General features: G+C 39.3%; 1 protein-coding gene across 1 annotated transcript in view; it reads left to right on the top strand.

Annotated features, from left to right (window-relative positions):
* The first annotated feature begins 8,707 nt into the window (after positions 1–8,707).
* The window catches only part of dipk2ab (divergent protein kinase domain 2Ab), a 35,111-nt gene continuing 24,631 nt past the window's right edge, over positions 8,708–19,187 (top strand). Inside the window, exons 1-2 of the mRNA XM_053859312.1 lie at positions 8,708–9,177; positions 17,087–17,950. Of these exons, the coding sequence (XP_053715287.1) occupies positions 17,297–17,950 (654 nt within the window). The 5' untranslated portion in view covers positions 8,708–9,177; positions 17,087–17,296. The remainder of the gene's footprint in view (positions 9,178–17,086; positions 17,951–19,187) is intronic.

The raw sequence follows: 19,187 nt of genomic DNA, 5'->3' as shown, positions 1-19,187 counted from the left end.
CAAGGAATGTGGAGGCGAGAGACTCAAGCTGATAAAAAGGAGACATATTCGTTGTAATGTTTTCGTATGCAGTATTGAACAACATGCAGTATTGAACGAGAGAAGCTCTTATCCACTCGGGTGGACCGGACTGTTGTAAAGCTGAGTATTATTATTATTTGGAAAACACCGTCGGAAAGACATGGAGAGTCATGACTATGATAGCAAGGGTAAGGGGCGGCACGGTGGAAATGGTGAGCACTGCTGCCTCTGAGTAAGAAGCTCCAGGGTTCGAATCCAGAACTGGACCTTTCTGGGTTTGAATGTTCACCCTGTGACTGTGTGGGTTTTCTCCTTGTACTCTGGTTTCCTCCCACTACCCAAAGACATGCTCACAAGGTTAATTGGACACTTTAAAATTGCGCCCAGGTGTGTGTGTGTGTGTGTGCGTGTGTGTGTGTGTGAATGGTGTGTTTCCCAATGTGACGATCTGCCCACCTGTCCAGGGGGTATTCCGGCCTCTCGCCGCAGGGATAGGCTCCACTCCCCGCAACCCAGAACAGGACAAAGTGGTTCACTGACGATGGATGGATCCAAGAGAGTAAGGGAAAACACAAAGCTGACAATAAAGAAATTTAATAAAATAAAATAGTGCAGTTTTCAAAGTCAATGATAAAATAAATAAAAGGACTGTTACATTTATTTTTAGCAATTTCCATATAAATCTATAAATTCATGATAAATATCTAATGGGAAAAGAGTGAAAAATACAAACTATTAATTGAAAATCATCAGTATACCATGGTAATAATTCATTCTAATAGTTCAACACCCCAAACCTCGACTTGTCACGACATGCACTGGTGTCATTTATTATTTTGACTTGAAGGTTCATGGGCAATGAGGATCAGACTTTGTGTAAGTGCTGTGTCAAGATCACTGCTTGAGGGCTTTTGGCGGAAAAATCTGACTCTACGCCTTGTGACAGGTCTGTGTCTCTTCCTGCACTTTTTAAGTTACCAACCGTCCATCATCTCACGCTCCTGTCTGCCGTGCCATAGAATACTCCTACTGAATCAAGACGAAAATATAAAGCACAAGGTGCACAAAGGTGGTGGCGCTGTTGTCATGGCAACGTTGTCATACTGTCAAGTGTTGTGCCAGTATCCACGGCAACATTATAACGTGGAAGGATAATTATCTGAAAGACAACAAAGGCCTGATCAGGACAGTTGGAGGGATAAATGATGCACGCACAGAGAGCTTCAGAACTCTATTTGCTATCCAGTCACATCTCTGAAAATAATGAGGCACCGTGCACCTTTATTGTGAGCCCTATTAATTACGGATGTTATTGGTAGGATTAAGCATGAATCTAATTGCGTTTCACTGAGTGGAACAACTTTATTCTCAAATTAAATACCCGTCCTTCAAAGGCTTTTGAATGGTAATAAAAATGTGGTTTTGATAGCAGAATCTGTTTGGATAATTTATGCAAATAATATTTAATTTAATTCAGTTTTGCTAGTTTTATTGTTGTCAAGCAAACAGTTTTAGTACGTCAGTTGTCAACATTGTATCAAAGTCAAGGAATTACAGAGAATGTGTTCAAAACTTCAAAATAAATAATAATTAGCCATCACATCTTCAAATTCATATTTAGTGGCCCTGCCATTAGCACACTGTGAAATGCTTTTCCACCACTGTAACTGAGAATACCCACTTATAAAACTGTGTGAGCAAAAATGGTTTCATTTCACACTCATGTGCTAATACTGTCATTGAGACAATGAAAAAAATGAGTGATGAAGAATCAGGATACAAACAGTGCAGTGCTCTTGATTCGGTGGCGTCCATGTAAAGCGCATTTTCTATTGGCAAAATGGTTGTCAGTGTCTGTGGTTTTCAGGTAGTTCAATCTAACCAAAAGGAAGAGTGGCGGGTCAGTGTTGCAACAGAAGTCACACCTATATCAGTGAATGAAGTGCTCTCCCTGACCCCCATCATTTGGATGAAATCAAATGAGTTTCATCATTTATTTAAATGTGGCAGCTTTTCTACTCCGCATTATTTTTATGCTTTAGCTTAGTTACCTTCCTGTGGTGTGTTTCTTCTTCAAATATAAGATTATATATAAATATAAGATTGCTGTCCACCCTTGTTTGGAGTTTTTTGCTGCTTCAACACTTAAATAAATAATTGAATTAAACTGCCTTTGATGCGTTGGGTCCTTTGATGATTATAAACTAGCTGCAAACAAAAATAGGAAAGCTTCTGCCCTCGGACACAGTCATTAATATGATATTGTCTTTGACACAAGGACAAACTGAGTGTCGTCTGGAGGCTGGGATTGCCCCAGGGTGGTTCCTTAACTGGGCTTTTCTCCAAGCCGACGCGTAGTCAAATAGGAGCAGCAGGGTTTGTGACCCACTTCTAGATGGCACCTACTCTGCTATAGTGGAAATACGCGGTGCCGCTTGTTGCATTTATCGAACCACATATGGTGTGTGTGTATCATTTTCAGCATACGTACACAAACATGTTGTGAAACACTACACCCCAGCGTTTATTTTCTAAACCTGTATGTCATCGATCATGTTGCATGTGCACTTAGATTTAAAAGCTACTGTGTGAGAGAGTGTGTGTGTCACAGAGTGAGAGAGGAGGCCTAATTGCTACACCCACCAAATTCCCAGAAACATTAAAATCCATTAGCACAATTTGACATTAATAAAACACAAGCCTGTAATGGTGTTGTAAAAGAAATAATGGAGCCACAATGCACCTGTGCCTGATTGTGAAATTACGTATGTCGGCGGCACTGCGGTTTGGAGACAAGTTAATGCATTTATTCTGTTGCTGTTGTCCCCGTCTCATGAGTTAGCAATATAACATATCAGAAGTGTGTCTGTGGATCATTTTTCTTACATTATGGAAGACATTTTTGAGGGTTATGTATGTATGTACTGTGGACTTCCTCCCTGGTCACTGAAGTGTGCAACAAAACCCCCACAAAGCTGCCCACCAATTGGTCAACACTGCTGCATAAGCGTCAAAGAATGTGAGCGTGATCCAACGTGTCAGTGCTGCCCTGATTCCCAAGGAACGTGGCTCCTATGAGGAAATACTGCTGTTTCAATGTGAGACAGACTAAAGCAAATTCTGCAGATACAAGGTCTTTTGTCTCATAAAGTGACTGAATGATGTCCTGTGAACTATATTGCTACAGTGAACAGATATATGGAAGGCTTTCTGGTATTTTCTGAAACAATCAGTTTGTAAAACAAACACATACTGTGATAAAATAAATAAATAAATTCAATTTTAATGAGTTAAAACGAGCAATCATGAATTGACTCAATACACAACATGGAGGTTTATTTCACACCTGCATGAACATTTCTGATCCTGCATAAAGGTCGACGTCATCTCATAACCTTTTCAAATATTTTTCAGGTTCATCATTATGATGAGTTTGAATTAAATAGACAACGCATTCTGACTCAGACAAGAAGGACGATTGTCTCTCATGCCAAGAGCGCCATCTAACGTCTGTAAGTTAGGACTACATTACAAAAAAGATCTTTAAAATCATTCCCAATGCATCAGTCACGTACTGATGATTCATATGATGATATAATATCGGACAGCTGAGATAGGTGATAGAATAGCTGAAAACATGACGCATATCATGAAGCTGAGCCAAGTGAAGGCGGCAAAGGGTGTTCAATGCTTGTCTGGTCTGGTCATCTGATAAAAACAGATAATGAAATAAAATCAACCGGAAGCTCTAAAAAACATCTGAAGGAAAGTGAAGTAGGGCAGCTGCAAAGTTTTAGATGGGAAACTCCCAAAAATAAATGTTCCAAAATAATGTCAAACTTCAGATTATGTGTTTGTGACAATAGCTCTATTGAAATAAGAACTATAGATGTGTCATGTATTTCTTTTAAACTGCTTTTATACCTTCCATTTTACTACTATTAAAAACAAAGATCCCTTTCCTCCATTCTGAAGGATCCATAGCAAGAATTTCTGTGTTCACTAACAAATATTTTTTGGTTATTCAAACTTATTCAAAAGTGAGGGCAATGAAACTGTGCCAACGGTGACATTCATTTCATTTTTCTTAACTAAACATAATATTTGGAGGGACAAAAAAAAGCCTGTACCTCTCATTTGTTTAATTGTTTAATCCCCAAATCATTGTCCAATATTATTTATCAATGTACTTCATGACAAATATTCAGAGTGCAATGAGCTTGTTCACCCAGTTAAGACATGAATGAGATAAACTATAGAAAGTTAAGAAATATAATAATTACAGGATGATTGGCGGAGGTTAGTTAAGATAGGAATATCTACAGTGCTTCCCTTGTGAATACTATAACAAAATGCATCATCATAAATGATATGCCAAAATGCATTCAAAGAAAAAAAAATATTTCGAATTCCCTCGTTGAAATACTGCTAAACGCAACGGACGTGAAACATCTGTCAAACAATGAATTGAGTACCATGCCAAAACTAATCCCTCTATACTACTTGTTCTGGTTCGTGTACTTGCTGACCCACTTGGGGGCGCTGCAGGAGCTCTCATTGATTCTCTGTATTGCCATTCTATACAGAGATACACATACAAATGGTTTCTACTTTGATCAGTACAGTCTTTCTTGTCCTGACACCCACCCACCAAATGTTCTTCATCTGCCCTTGGTTTATTTCATATTAACTTGCACATTGGATTGTTAATACAACGTGGATGAAGTATTCCACGATACACAATTATTGTTGTTGTTAGTTTGATGTCATTGACAAGCATGTACCTCACTGGTCAGTTATAGTCCGCGCTAAATCAGAGAGACAGCAAACATGCTGAAGCAAATTCACCACTCTTACGAAGCAATTGCAGCTATTAAGTCTGCCGACGAGATGGATCCTGACCACCGTGCATCCCAGACCACGCATGTCAGCTGTATAGTTCATCAGCATTCTCTTCCAGTATCGTGACTCAGACCTCCAATGCTGATTACCATAACACAAGTGCCTCTGGTTGTGTCACTCTTCAACACAGAGACACTTGGCATTAATTGGAGAGGGAATGGAGTATCATTGTCTAAGCTGCACGCATTCAAGCGTGGAATAGCAATGAGCAAATTTCACGATAACGCCAGGGCAACCTCAAATCGACTCCAAAGTAAAAGGGGATAAATGGTTTCGTTTGAAAATCTGTGCACATTCTGTCTGTCTGTGGCCACATGATGCAATGAATAGTGAAACAGAAAGGAAGGTAGCCTTTTCATGTCTCCCAGCGTTAAAACATCATGGTCGTCTTCTCACGGATATGTCTGAGACTACATCAATTTATGTATTCATTTATTCACAGCTGTTTATTCATTGCCTTGACACAATGGTGACAGTGTTTTTTTCTTCTGATACTGGTGTAAATCTGCAACACTGATGATCGATTTCCCTTGCTGTCATTTATTCCGGCACACTTGTCTCGACCAGAACAGAATCTCCTCTCTCATGAGGTGAAGTCTTGTACCTTAATAAATGGATGGACGGATGGATCAACAAACTCTCATGCATGGGTCTGCTCTACTCAAGGGCTCAGCCAGATGACCAAACTCTAAACACAGCCTGAATAAAATGAGCTCCACACTACAAAGTGGAGGTGTGCGGTATTTTCAAACTCTTCAACAGAGCAACACTTAATATGTTCAAACCACAAACAGCAACGCTTTGCACCCCTGTGACACATAATGGACTCAGTGATGCCATGAAATCCTGATCCACCCCAGTGAGGACCCCACATGCATCAGGCTTAATGGAGAGAAGCGGTACACCATATTCCAATGGATGGGCTGCTTTCTGTGGTCATCTCTGCTTGTTTGCTAATTCAGAGGAGCAGAGGACGTCCAGTGTTTCTGGGGAGCGGTAGCTCAGCCATGAGCCACGAACATTCCGTGATGCTTGTTGAAGGCTGAATGGACAGGGAAATCTCAATGACAGCAGGAAGGCTTTAATGCACTTATTATGCTTTACTTTTGTTTGTTCTCAACGTGAATATATTTCTATCCATGTTCTTGACAGTAATTAACCGATTAACGACCATTTTGCATTCTTTGAGAGACATTATGAAACCGTTTTCATAATGCAGCCATAAAACATTCAAATATTTTCAGAATGTTTTGTTTTATTCTGCAGTTTCTTATACATGCTATATAACTTTAAAATAACACCAACAAAAGAGACTATATGTCTTCAAAGTAATCCTTATATATTTACAATACAACACCGCTGCAAAGCTTCCAGAACTATATTGAAGCTCTTTCAAGGAAATTAATTTCGTCCTCAGACAAGCAGCCACTGAGGGACAGCACAGAGTGCAATCGGGCGTTACGATCAATGACGTGTCATCAAGTACATCAAGTACATCAAGGGCTGGGATTAAACCAGTGACTTTCCAGTCATACACTGACCACTCTGAACACCTTTACCTTTTTTTGAGGTTGTGACAAAACTAGTGCCTTTACTTCACAACTGGAACCTTTATATTGAACATATTTGGACTATGAATTACTGTTGGCTTCTTAAAAGCCCATCCATAACAGAGCAACATCCCAGTTGTATCCAGTGTAGCCTCCTGCTGGACTGGAACCTGATGGCTGTCATTTCTCAAATCTCATTTTTAATCTCCTTTATCATTGGATCAATGGATCATTTGGACAAAGTCAGAAAGCGTAAAGGAATATTTGAAACTGAAATGTAACCCTGCTTTTGTGAATTGTGAATCAGAGAATAGTTTAATTGCACATAACACTGTACTGCATGTGTATGCAGTAACTGTTTCAAAGGGCAGTGCAAGCAACAATCTTGAAAGAATCTTGAACACTCTCCATAGAAAACCAAGGGGTGATCATTCCTCAGATTATAATATTTGTTTGTTTTGGAAGATCTTGTCACCCAGACTATTATAAAACCATTAAGTTTGCTTGCTTTTCAAAGGCCCTCAACAAAAGAAAAATGCATGAAGCCGAGAGTCTCGATAGCAAGAAGGTTGGAGATAGCACTATTTACAGACACTCGTTTCTTTATCCGATCGGCAACAGTCCATTAGTAAATCCTCCACTGCACTCCCTCGGCTTTGTAATTAGCCATCGCCGGCAATGCACGACTGAAAATGCAATCTACTCCTTAATAAAACCTTAATAAAGGTTAAATTGCTCTCTTGCCCTCCTTCACTTTGCATCGCTCTCCCACTTCCCTAACAACAAACAGACCATGCAGGTAATTTAGAGGAAAAGCCAATAACTGGAGAGCATTAGAGGAGACGGGGATGTAAATACCCAACACACACTCTGGATGAAATATAGATGTGATCAAAGGGAAGCCAATGAAAAACGAACGGTTAGGAGGGAAAACATTCAATGGTGCTCAGTTAATGTCACTGAAATATGGATATTTCCAGGGCAGATATGTTTGGTGAGCTGTGTTCCAGGGAGTACAAACACATGTGACGCTGTAACTCCATTGTGACGAGTACTTTAAAAAAAAAGAAGAAGAAGCATTACTGGGGGGAAATTACAATCTTTTTATGCTTGTTAATAATAATGAAATAAAAGAAATAATTACTGGGAAAAACAATGCTGCAAATTCAGATTAATACACCTACCCACACTACATTATAGTGTACACAGAATTGAAATGGGACTCAGAGGACCAGTAATTTCTCCTCTTTGTTTTCCATTGGCATTGCAAGCTGCTAAACAGAGTCGAACAAGTACCACTTAGTGAATATACTGCACATATATATTAATACTTTCATGGAAGATTTCCACAGATAACTGTGGCAAAACTTTCAGACATCACAATATTAGAATGCAGTATAGTGGGTATCAAGCAAAAAAACTGAACCGTTTGAAAGTCAACTGACAAACACTTGTGTATTATCCAGTTTCATAAAAATATTTGTGCTTTCATTGAAATAAAACTCAAATTATCTTTGTCCACTAGATGTCAGTAACAACAAATCTACGCAACCAAATCCAACTTGTTTCATGTGATCCACTTTCTTGTTTGCAATCGCTTGACTCTTCCATTGATCATAAGAAGTTAATTATATTATGTACTTTCATGGATGAGCGAAAGAAGACTGACTATTGAAAAACATGTTAGTCGGATCGCCAAAAAAGATGATTATATTTCATTGCAAACTTTAAGATTGCAAACCGCTTTAATGATACTCCATGTAACGTGGGAATGAAAGAGCATGATAGTATATACAACCAAAATGTAGATTATAAGGTGATTACAGTTCACTGGCCGATCATGAAGATGTTATCGGGAATAGTAACATGGTGAACTGCTGAAATGACCAGCAATGGTCGAGCATATAAAAGAGCAAATGTATGACTCACAGCTGGACCTCACATTAGTCATAACGTTGTGGCTTGTAGATGAGTTAGAAAATCGTATTTTGAGTTTAATTCTGGATTGTCTCTTAATGCTTAAACTGTTTGTAGTGTAAGTTTCCTGTTTAATCATTTACAGTTTATTGTATTTCTTCTAATTTTTAAAAATATTTAGCTGCAAATCTGCACAATGTGGATGAAGGTTGAGGGAAAGAAAGAACACGTCGGTCTCTCTACTGCTGGTGGCGTCCCACACAAGCCAATACTGGAATCATCGCCTGGCAATCACAGCCGTAAAGCGGAGGCGGGTGTCGCAACGACCAAAGAGGCTGCCGTTGAAAAGAGTGGAAACAGAGGCATTGTGGCACCGAGGAGTGAGCTGCTGCTTTGAGAGGAAAAAGGGACACAACTGCGACCACAAAGGGACCCATGATACGCAGAAAGACATGGACGTTTACACGCACGGCAGACGCCGGCGTGTGTTTTGAGCACGACCGCGTCCTCCACTCGAAGATTATCCGGTGAACGAAGAGTTAAGAGCCGACAACCTAACTGTTTATTTCGGCTGCTAGCAGGCTAGCTGCCTGCGGACCCAGCAGCTAGACATGGGAAGCCCGTGTGAGTTTGACTCTTAGGAAACCTTCGAAGTAGCCGCTGTCTTCAGAAGAAAACACCGCCCTTTCGCCGTTTGTTTCTTGCCTCGGAAGGAGCCACAACTTTGAAGAATGACCAACTAAGCAATTTTACTCTTGCAGAGCCGAGGATGAGAAAAGTCTGAAAGGTTTGTTGTTTCTTTTCCTCGCTGCTGCTTGCGTCCGTAGATCAAGTCATCATCCTCCACAGTACTCCCACATCACCCTATAGAATAATAACAATAGCACATTCCCCCCCGCGCAAGCCTGCTTTTCCTTCATTATTTACTCAATGTTCCGGGGAAATGCTGTCCGTCAAACACGGCTACATGTGAGTGCAGGCAAGTCACTTTGAACTCCAGTCGCTAGTAGGACCGGTCTCATGACAACAGAAGACTGTAGTCCATCTTTCCCATCTCGACACATCTGACCTGCCCGGAATTACCACCGTTCTTTGAACTATCAAGCTATTTTAAAATCGCGACTTTACTCATCATTTGTCTGAGGAAGCCCGAGGAAGTGTCTGTATGTGTTAAGTAAATTCGATTCCGTGTGGTTTGCCGATAAACTTATTCGTGCTAAAACGATTGCATACAAGCCATACATTTTTCAAAGAATGACCTGGGATTATACACAAGTGGTATTAGAGAAAGCTTTCACAGAAAGACTGACGGGAAATGCAGTGACCTTCTCTTAACATAAGAAAAAAGCTTCTTCACTGACTGAGATTTCATTTTCAGCCTACTTGTGCTATGGGTCATCCCGTTGTATGATTCCATGTGTTGAAATAATACTTGGTGTTTTACTCCGTTGAACATGTTCGTAGCTTTTTATCTATTAAAAAAAATTTTTTTTTTAATTTTTTGAGCTCTTTAAGATATTCTCTCGAATTGGTGTCAGTCTTTTACTATTGTTATTTCTCAAAATTGTACTTTATTTTTGACATTTTAAATAGATTTTTGCCTTTATCAATGAGCTTCTTTGCTGAACTCGCTTTCATTGAGTGTTTCTTGTTGTATTTCATAATTTAGAAATATTGAAGTGATACATGCAAACAGTGAGTTTTAAATGATGTATACATCTGTGGTCAAAATGCTGTCGCTGTTAATTAATAATGTTTAAGCACCTCATCCAAATCAGTAAATATGACTAATGTATACATAAAAAATGTCTTGGTTCCTCTTAAGTGATATATTTATATGCGACGTGTTTGTACCTGGCCAGCTTCATTTGCTTTGTATTTGCCTGCTGTGTTGGTGCACAAACATTTTGAGCCGTTTGTCAAACAGACAAAAGTTCCAGCCACCAGAAATGACTGCTAAATGATGGGAAGTGGCTACATTAGTGAGACAATGATATACCGTTTCGCATTAAAATGTCAAATACAAAGTATAGACTCGATTGAATCTCAGCCTTTGACTTAATTTGTGGCAAACGTTTCCCATGAAATTACTCATAATTGATTCCAATTTACTGGGGAGTTATTGTGAAACCCTCTGTAAGGTTATTTAGCTTGGAAACTGACAAAAGCAGAGAGAATGAAAATCAAACGCAATCTGCTCCTGTGACGTACGAACCGCTGGTGGTTGATTTGGCTCTTTCTTGCGTCTCACAGGGAAATACTTGTCACTGAAGCATAAAAGGTGCCTCAGAAAACAAGGGGGATTTTAGATTATTTTTGAACTCTTGATTGAACAATAATGGTGGAATAAGAGGTTTTGTTGAGCAGGTTTTTACCTCATTGGGCTAAATTAGGCAAATTATTATGTTGTCTTTAGTGAAACATAACTTCATTGTAGAAGCAGAATTCAGAAGCACAATGTATTATAAAGCTGTTAAGGGCCAGGTTCTTCATAAATTTTCGGACTTTCATTTATTAAAAATCACTTTTCCCTATCAACCCTCAATTTCTATGTTTCTAATTGACCGTTCACAACGTTCAATAAGATGCTTATTGTTTTTCTTTTTTCTGATCATTTGTGGCAGCATTCTTTAATACATTTCTTTACTATACCATATGTTTGTGACTATTTTGGCCACTAAGAAATTAACATAGAGGCATCTGTGTGAAGTGCCCTTTCCAAGGTATGTGACTTAAACACTAAAATCTAATAAGAACTGGTACTTAGTATACAAATACTCTGATTATTGAAAAACAACAACATGTTAGTTTTGTACTTGTAATGTTTATGTAACGCAGATTAGACTGATTAAATTTTTATTTCATAATGCTTCGAGGGTTGATTGAATATTCTTTATAAGTTGTATTTATGGAAATGGTGGCCCAAATAGTGTAGGGTTTGGTGGAAGTTGTGTTAGCTGTTCGCTTTTATCCATCCATCTCTCATTTTTTTTAGAACCTCACATGCAATGGTTAATGCTCCAGTGGGAATACTGTTAATTGGTGCTTATATTCCTGCGACTCAATTTTCCATTAGGCGTGTAAATGCTACTGTCATTTGTATCTATCCATCAGTGCCTGTGTGTATGCTGCTCCGAGACACTCCAACTGTGGCCGAATGTTTTTGTGATCAAACATTATTGACTCTTTCAGTCGATAACCTTGGCAACAGTAGTTCCACTGAAGCAACGTGCAGTGGAGATTTGTGTCTGCAAATGGAGGCTTCTTATTCCCGTCTTTGCATGGGTTTCTAATTTTGAATTTTCCCTGCAAGTGCAAAACCTCTTATGGAAAAACTATTAGCTGACATTCCTTCCTCAAATGCAGAGTAACATTTTTTTTTTTACTGCGCAGTGAACTTAAAACCATTTATTTTCTCCAGATTTGTCTTTATTTTGCTTGATTTATTTTGTCTTGGAAGAACATAGCTAGTTTTTCAACACCTCACTGACTCGGAGGATAACTAGATGAGGTAATGTAGTGGTTAAAAGAAATGATGTAGGACTGATTTGAATAAAGTTCCACAGTGGGGGACCAACAACTAGCTTTTTGCTCTTTTTGAGCTTCACCATCGGGATCAAGGCCTCCATATCCAATTTCATTTTGTTGGGAAAAAATGATACAATGTATTGTTTCAACTTCATTCATACCTAAAGAGCCCAGATTCTTTGCCTTTTTTTGCATCTTGCTTAGTGCTCTATAACTGGAAAATCTTTATCAGTACATGTACAAAGAAAATAAGACCTTGTGACTGTTCTGTCCGCAAACTTGAGGTTTGACTGTGATTGTCCTTTGTGTTTTCCTTTCCTGTACAAACAAGAATACAGCATACTCTCAGAAATTCCAATTCTCTGCTGAAACCTTCTTTTTCACCATGACACATGCACTAGCCAGCATAATTTTTAACGAAATTTTCTTGTTTAAATGTGACCCTTTCACTCCTAATTCTGGCACTGGCATGTTTTACTTGGCTCCTCTCCTGTGAGCTCTTCTGACATACACACTTCTTATCTTCAAATGATGCTGATGGAGATTTGCTGGTCTCTGATGATTGGATGTAGAAAACCTAATTCCCAATGAAAACTATGCGGATTATCATCAGTGTCAGACGGAACATGCAAAATAAATGGGACGACTTAAGATATTCTATCTGATGGCAGCCTTTCTGAGAAAGCTGTTAATTTTCAGGGTGGACACTCAAGAATTTCTGTCTCAGCCCATGGCTGAAGCTGTACATACAATACCCGTTTTTCGATTACTCTAATAATTTTGGGGCATTTCCACTATCAATGTAAAAGCAGTGAACACTGAAAAAAGGTTGTAGAACTTTCGATAAGAATCATGTGCCAGAAGATAACTTTAAATCAGAACAGGATTGTCAATTTGGAAACAGAATATGTAGCCGATTGGACGGGGATGGAATCTAACCACCCTTTGCTCAGACCAGCTGCACCTTATAAGTGCTGTCACATCTATTCATTCTTTATGACTCACATACAGCAAATGGCAGGAGACACTCATTCCCAGCTGCAATGTCTTTGGTGGAACAAAAACACACTTAGGTTTACCGCTATCATTTTCTATTAGAAGGACATTTTCTGTTAGTATGATGCGTGTCCCTGACTGTCTAGTAAATACACGTCTAGAAAGGTACTGAGACAGTGCATCTGCACCTCACCATGCGGCTTTATGCATCGTAGCGTATGAATAAAACAAATTTCATTGTTTTGGCTCTCAGCAAAATAAAAAATACTCCGCCAAAGGCAAACCTGCGAACCGTGGCCCACATGCTCGTTGCTGTGCCACAATGGCCATTTGCTCCGCTGTTTTGTGGAGTCTTTTCTGAGTGTCCTTACACAATGTGGAATGAACACAATGTGAAATGAACACTTTGTCATCACGTAGTTTCCTGAAAGTTGATTTCTTTCAGTGATTTAATTGTGTGATGTATCTTCTGTAGTCACGTTTTCCAGTGTTCGGTAGAGCTTGTTCCTACAATAATTTAAACAGCCATTACCCTATCAGTACATAATTTTCAAAATATTTGGGGAAATCCTGATCGTCTATGATTGGCAGTGGGGGCAGCGATGTGTTGGATGTTGACGATGGGGAACACAAAAGCCAGTCTTACCTTAAACAGCTGAGGGAACACTGACATAGGAGTCATATTTCACCACAATTTGGAAAAAAAAACTCCCATTGTGCAGGGATTTTGCCAGTTTAGGTGGTCAAACTCCTGATGTAAGTGGCCCCGATGCTGCTAAATTACTGGATAGAACCCAAAACATGAGTTAGGATTCTAATCATTAGATTAGACCTTATTACACATTTTAAATGTGTGGTATTGGATTCTACTAACTGTTGTGTGTTGGTATGTTTTGCATTTCATTTTCTGTTCATTAGAAATGGAAATGCAGTGAAATGAGATTTGTTGGTTTTTAAATGCATGTGTGAAGTCCTCATCCAAGTTTCACATATCTGAATATTCAATCTAAACTCTTGTGTGTCTGTCTGTCTTGGTGTAATGAAGGTTGAGAGATTATGACTTGGCTCTTTCGTCTCTCTTTTTTCCAACCTTTGTCATTCTGTTTCAAGCCACCATGAGACCTACTGCTCCCCCTGTGCTTATTCGATCTCGGTAATAAGCCATTTTGTGGCCCTTAAATATCTGCCAATCTCTGAACATTTTGAATGTGAGAATTCATCTCCAATGCATAAGAAGTCTGATGCCCTTTGATTTGCCGTCTTTTCTTTGCTCCTCTTTTTCCAATCGCTACTGTGGAATAAAAAATAATGTTGCCCCATTTCTCGTCGTGGCTTGTATGGTGAAGAGATAATTTGGTGCTTGGTCTGAACACGGGTCTCGTGGTATTTTCCATCTTACCTTTGGAGCATAAGGTTGGCAGTGAATGAATTGGAACTGTCTTGAATTCCTGGCTCTCTAATGGGCAGCATCTGTTCTATATCGTGTGACACATCTGGCTTTAATCCATAGGTTAAGAAAGGTTCCGAGTTGAGTTGGATAGTTGGATAGACCTTATCGAGGGCTAATTTCCAGACTGAATTAGTGGGAATTTAAAAAAAAAAAGTAAAATATCAAATCATGATGTAAAAATGACAAAACAAAGCAGACATTTATCTAGAAAGTCTCCCCAGATACTCCTATTAGATGAGATGGACTATTCCCTGGACATATAGTAACTGAAAAAAGAGGCAGTCGGTCAGGCAATATTTCGGTGTTGAGGTCTTGTTAAGTAGTCAAAATGAGTTTTTTTTTTTTTTTTTTTAAATGAAAGCAGCTGAGGAATATGTAACCTCTGGTCAAAAAGGGCAATGCACATGGCCATTGGCATAATTCCTGTAATACTCCACACGTTGTATGTGGTACACTTCCTCTGATCCATGTGGAAACACCCCCTATTCTGGTAAAAAAAAAAAAAAAAAAAAAAAAAAAAAAAAGATCCTGGGGAGAACCCATGCTTTTGTAATTCTTAATGTGTAGCTGCAACAGCATCACGGATTCTGCCCCACAAACCCCCCCGCCCCCATAAGTGCGTACTAAATGAATGAACTTAAACTTGAATTAAATTAAATTAGCAGTTTTGACCCTCAGGATTGTCGAGAGTAATGTTGTTATGGAGCATTATGGTGTAATGTTTACTCATCTTCCAGCGTACGTTCGTAGCTCTGTCCAAAAGGATGCGGCAGATGAGTTAATTGCTTATTCATTCCTCAGTACGGGTTTGTTTTGTTGATGTCAGCATTTTGTGGTTGACCATACACTTCCCTTGTTTGGCTTTCTCAATAACTGCTGCTTTATTCAAGGGTATGAATTATTTATCTACCATGTACTTTTTGCCTCACACGCCTTGGCCTTATGTGTGTTGAAAATTAGCACATTCAGTTAGTTATCTTTTACATTATTCATCAGGAAATGTTGTGCGTTGTATTATGGCATTAACTTCTCAACTATTCTTGGTCAATGACATTTCAAGCTTTCCCTTTTGAATAAGTGGACTGGAATCTAGTGAACCTGCAGCAAGTATCTCTCGTCTGAATAAAAATATAAATGCAAATGTTTGATATATACTGTTAAATGACTTAAAGCCAATCAAATCTTCACAACTTGCTCATGCTGTTTGTCTATGAACTCCATGGATGCTAACATACTCTTTATTCCTGTAAAAGCACCTAACTATACCTTCTGTGAAATGTTTCATTATCTACCTTCATCTTTACCTTGATGGTTACGTGATGAAACTTATGACATTTTCTGGATAGAATAGGCGCAAATGTAAAAAACGCATTGGTGATGGTGGTCTGATCTATTTTTGGTCCTTTTTTTTCCAGCCGAAGGAAAGAACATGGTGTTTTCAAATGATTAACTGGAGCCTAACGGCTTGACTTTTCTTACTCATCAACTGTTTTAGTTTGAAGTGACCGTCTCTTTCTACATTTTCAGCTACTTACACTGTCAAGAACAGAATATGAGGGACCCAGTGACACACTCATAAGCAAAGAAATTGTACTTGCTCGCTAGCTGTGCCCTCTCTAGTCAGCCCTCCTAATAGGCATGTCTGAATGAGCTCTAATTGAGGAGTGCTTTTGTCAAGGCCTTGGCCACCGTGTTTTTCTTCTAAGTGTCTTTATAGTTTTATTTGTTAAAAGCTCATTGAGCTGGGTGGCATGGGGTTTTCATGGTCTGAAATGCTTTAAAGTTGCCTTTTATAGTCTGTGTGCATGTGTAAACATATATATGTGCAAATCTTTTGTATTTTTTTCAAAGAAACTGCTTCAGTCTCATTCTGTTTAAAATAAAACTGTGAGAATGATCAAAGGTTCTGTTGCACGCAGGGGCGCTGCAGTGATTTAATTTAAAAATATATTGGACAAATAAAACGTTGAGAATAGTGCTACTTCTTAATCATGCAAACGGTGTTGTGTAGGTGTACATCACAGGAAAGATGGCGTCTTCTCCGCAACAATCTCCTGCAAGCGCCTCACATTTTAATTTCTGAATAAAAAATCTAGTGCTTTTTTGTGTTATTTGACTGTCAAGCTCTTATTTTACTGGTTCTGGCTCTTATCTGGAGAGATGGCAAAATCCAATATTTCAGGGAGAAAGTGCTGAATGTGGCACAGCCAGTTTTTATTGTGTTGGCTGTGGGCCATTTTAGTTCTTCTGAAGAAGTAATGAAATCCCTTAAATGATGGAGGCAATTGAAATTTGTGAGATTATTACGAATGCCAGAGAAAGTGCTTCATTGTTTTATTGGAGGGATTTCAATTACGGTGCGAGTTGTAAAAGGCGATAAAAAGAGAAATGGTCTATTGTATATTAGGATTACATTCAGTGATTTCTTTAAAATGTAATGTCTCTCTAGTTTCAACCAATGATGAAAAGTCCCTGTATTACAATGACACTGAATCACATTTTATTCATAATGAATGTAACAGGCTGTGATGGGTTTCTACACATCCTTAAAACACCTTCAGTATATTTTTCTTATCGAAATGAATGTAAGGAAACAATCTTAAAATTTCACACAATTTCATGACTTTTTTCCCCAACAGGACAGTTTTGTTTATTTGATCAAGCCAAACAATGTTTGGCAGGATTGTCACAATATGGCTCATCTGTCTCTGTCTGTTTTCAGGCTGGACGTCAGACTTGCTGGAGGAAGGGAGAACATGTCCCACGGTCCTCTTCCCGGAACTGTCAGCTGGAAGACGGGCGGACTTTGTCCGCTTCAGTGTTTCCCCTGGGAATAGAAATAACGCTAATGCAGCATGAGGATGTGGTATTGACATCATCACGGTGAAAGACTGAGCAATACCCCTCCCCCTGCCCTGGCCCCTCCCCCAACATGCTGCGCTACCTGCCTCTCAAACTTGGTCGCCTGTACCGCTGTCTGAAGCTCCTATTAGTCGTGGGCTTGTTTGTCATCTTGCTGATGAACACCCACAACTTGTTTGCCTCCTTTCAGAAGAATGAGCTGACCGACAGACGTTTCATCAACCTCAACAAGTGTCCGGCCTGCTTTGGCACGAGCTGGTGTCGCAAGTTCATGAATGGACAGGTTTCCTTCGAGACATGGGGTCGCCTGAGATTTCTGGACATTTTCAATGTCAAGAACGTTTACTTTGCTCAGTACGGCGAACCCAGAGAAGGCACTCGACGCGTGGTGCTTAAAAGACTGGGCTCCAACCAAGAACTTGCTGAGATAGACCAGAAAATCTGCAAGAGGGCCACTGGAAGGCCCCGTTGTGACCTAATCCAAGCAATGTACAAAACTGAATTTGCGAGGATAAATGGCGACGTTCGCCTATTAACGCCTGAAGTGGTGGAGGGCTGGTCAGATCTAGTCCACTGTCCCTCTCAGAGACTGCTGGACCGTGTTGTCCGCAGATATGCTGAGACCAAAGACTCAGGTAGCTTCCTGCTGAAGAACTTGAAGGACACTGAAAGAATGCAGCTGCTCATGACTCTGGCGTTTAACCCTGAACCGCTGGTTTTGCAGGTAAGATTTGATGCTTTGCTCCACACCTTTTGAGGGAATAGACATTCATTTCTGGCCATTCCAGAAAACATTCTGCAACTTTCAAGCATGGTTTCAACAATATTAGGTACTCACCTTTTAAATATTCTTACAATGCAGTTCAATATTTACTTTGATTTTGCATAGCCAAACGAATTACAGCCGATCACCTGACTGAAAGTATTAAAATCAAGTGGAAACATTGAAGAATCTGCTGTTCGCGGAACTCAAGACACGCATGTGGCTGGACATATGAAGAGACAGACCAGGCGAGGACAAGGGATATGCCGAAACTCGATTTATATAGAAATCATGAATCCCATTTGCTAAGATTCAGAATTGATTTAAAAATAAAAATCAGCTGCCTAGCCCCCATTTTGCAACTCCATGCAAGTCTACAGTCTTCGCTGAAGTCTAGCGCTTGCCGTCATTTTGGGCTGCCAAGCGCCCGTGCATTGCCGTGCTTCACAGATTCTGCAAGTTTTTCACTGAGACAGCTGTGCCACAACTTTACCAAGAGACTAAAGAACGCTCTCCAGTAAAGGTCCTTTCCTCAGAATTTAATAGGTGACATGTTTATCTGTCATTTTAATGTAAAGAGGCCCTTTTATATAGTTACTCAAGCAGTGTGTGACATTGCTGTTATGTTAACAGTTGCAATAATTCCATCTTAAGCATGGATAAAAGTTCAAAATGTAATGAATGTGAAAAAAAGACACTTTAATGTCACTAACTGTCATCCTGTCTGCCAAGTTGATGCAAGTAGATCATGACAACGTATCTGATCAGAAATCATTATCAATAAAATAATTTTGGATCAAAAAATCAGTTTTTAAATGGAATCATGGCCCTGAAAATCTGAATCGAATCGTGAGATCGTGAAACATTCACACCCGTAGTGGGGGCAACTGCAGGTTAGAAAGATATTTAAAAATGCTAGTTTAAAAACTAGCATTTTTATTGTCACTAATTCAATAAATGTTAAATAAAAAAAAACATGCTTCCTTCTTCCTCTGTTGGATTGTGGCTTGATGGATTATTATTATCATTTATTTATTTATGTCACAGTTTCAAAAGATCCTTGTGGAAAAACGGTTGTATTGTAAACTGATGTTGCATGTGTTTTGTAGTTTGAATGGCCAGGACATCTATGCAATTGTATTTATATTTTTGGAGCAATTTCATTCACCATTCTCGACTGATGGCAGTAATTGATATG

The sequence above is a fragment of the Synchiropus splendidus genome, chromosome 3 (genome assembly GCF_027744825.2).
Source record: "Synchiropus splendidus isolate RoL2022-P1 chromosome 3, RoL_Sspl_1.0, whole genome shotgun sequence".
NCBI classification, from domain to species: domain Eukaryota; kingdom Metazoa; phylum Chordata; class Actinopteri; order Syngnathiformes; family Callionymidae; genus Synchiropus; species Synchiropus splendidus.
The sequence above is the reverse complement of the archived record's forward strand: the minus strand, read 5'-3'. Positions and strand labels throughout refer to the sequence as shown.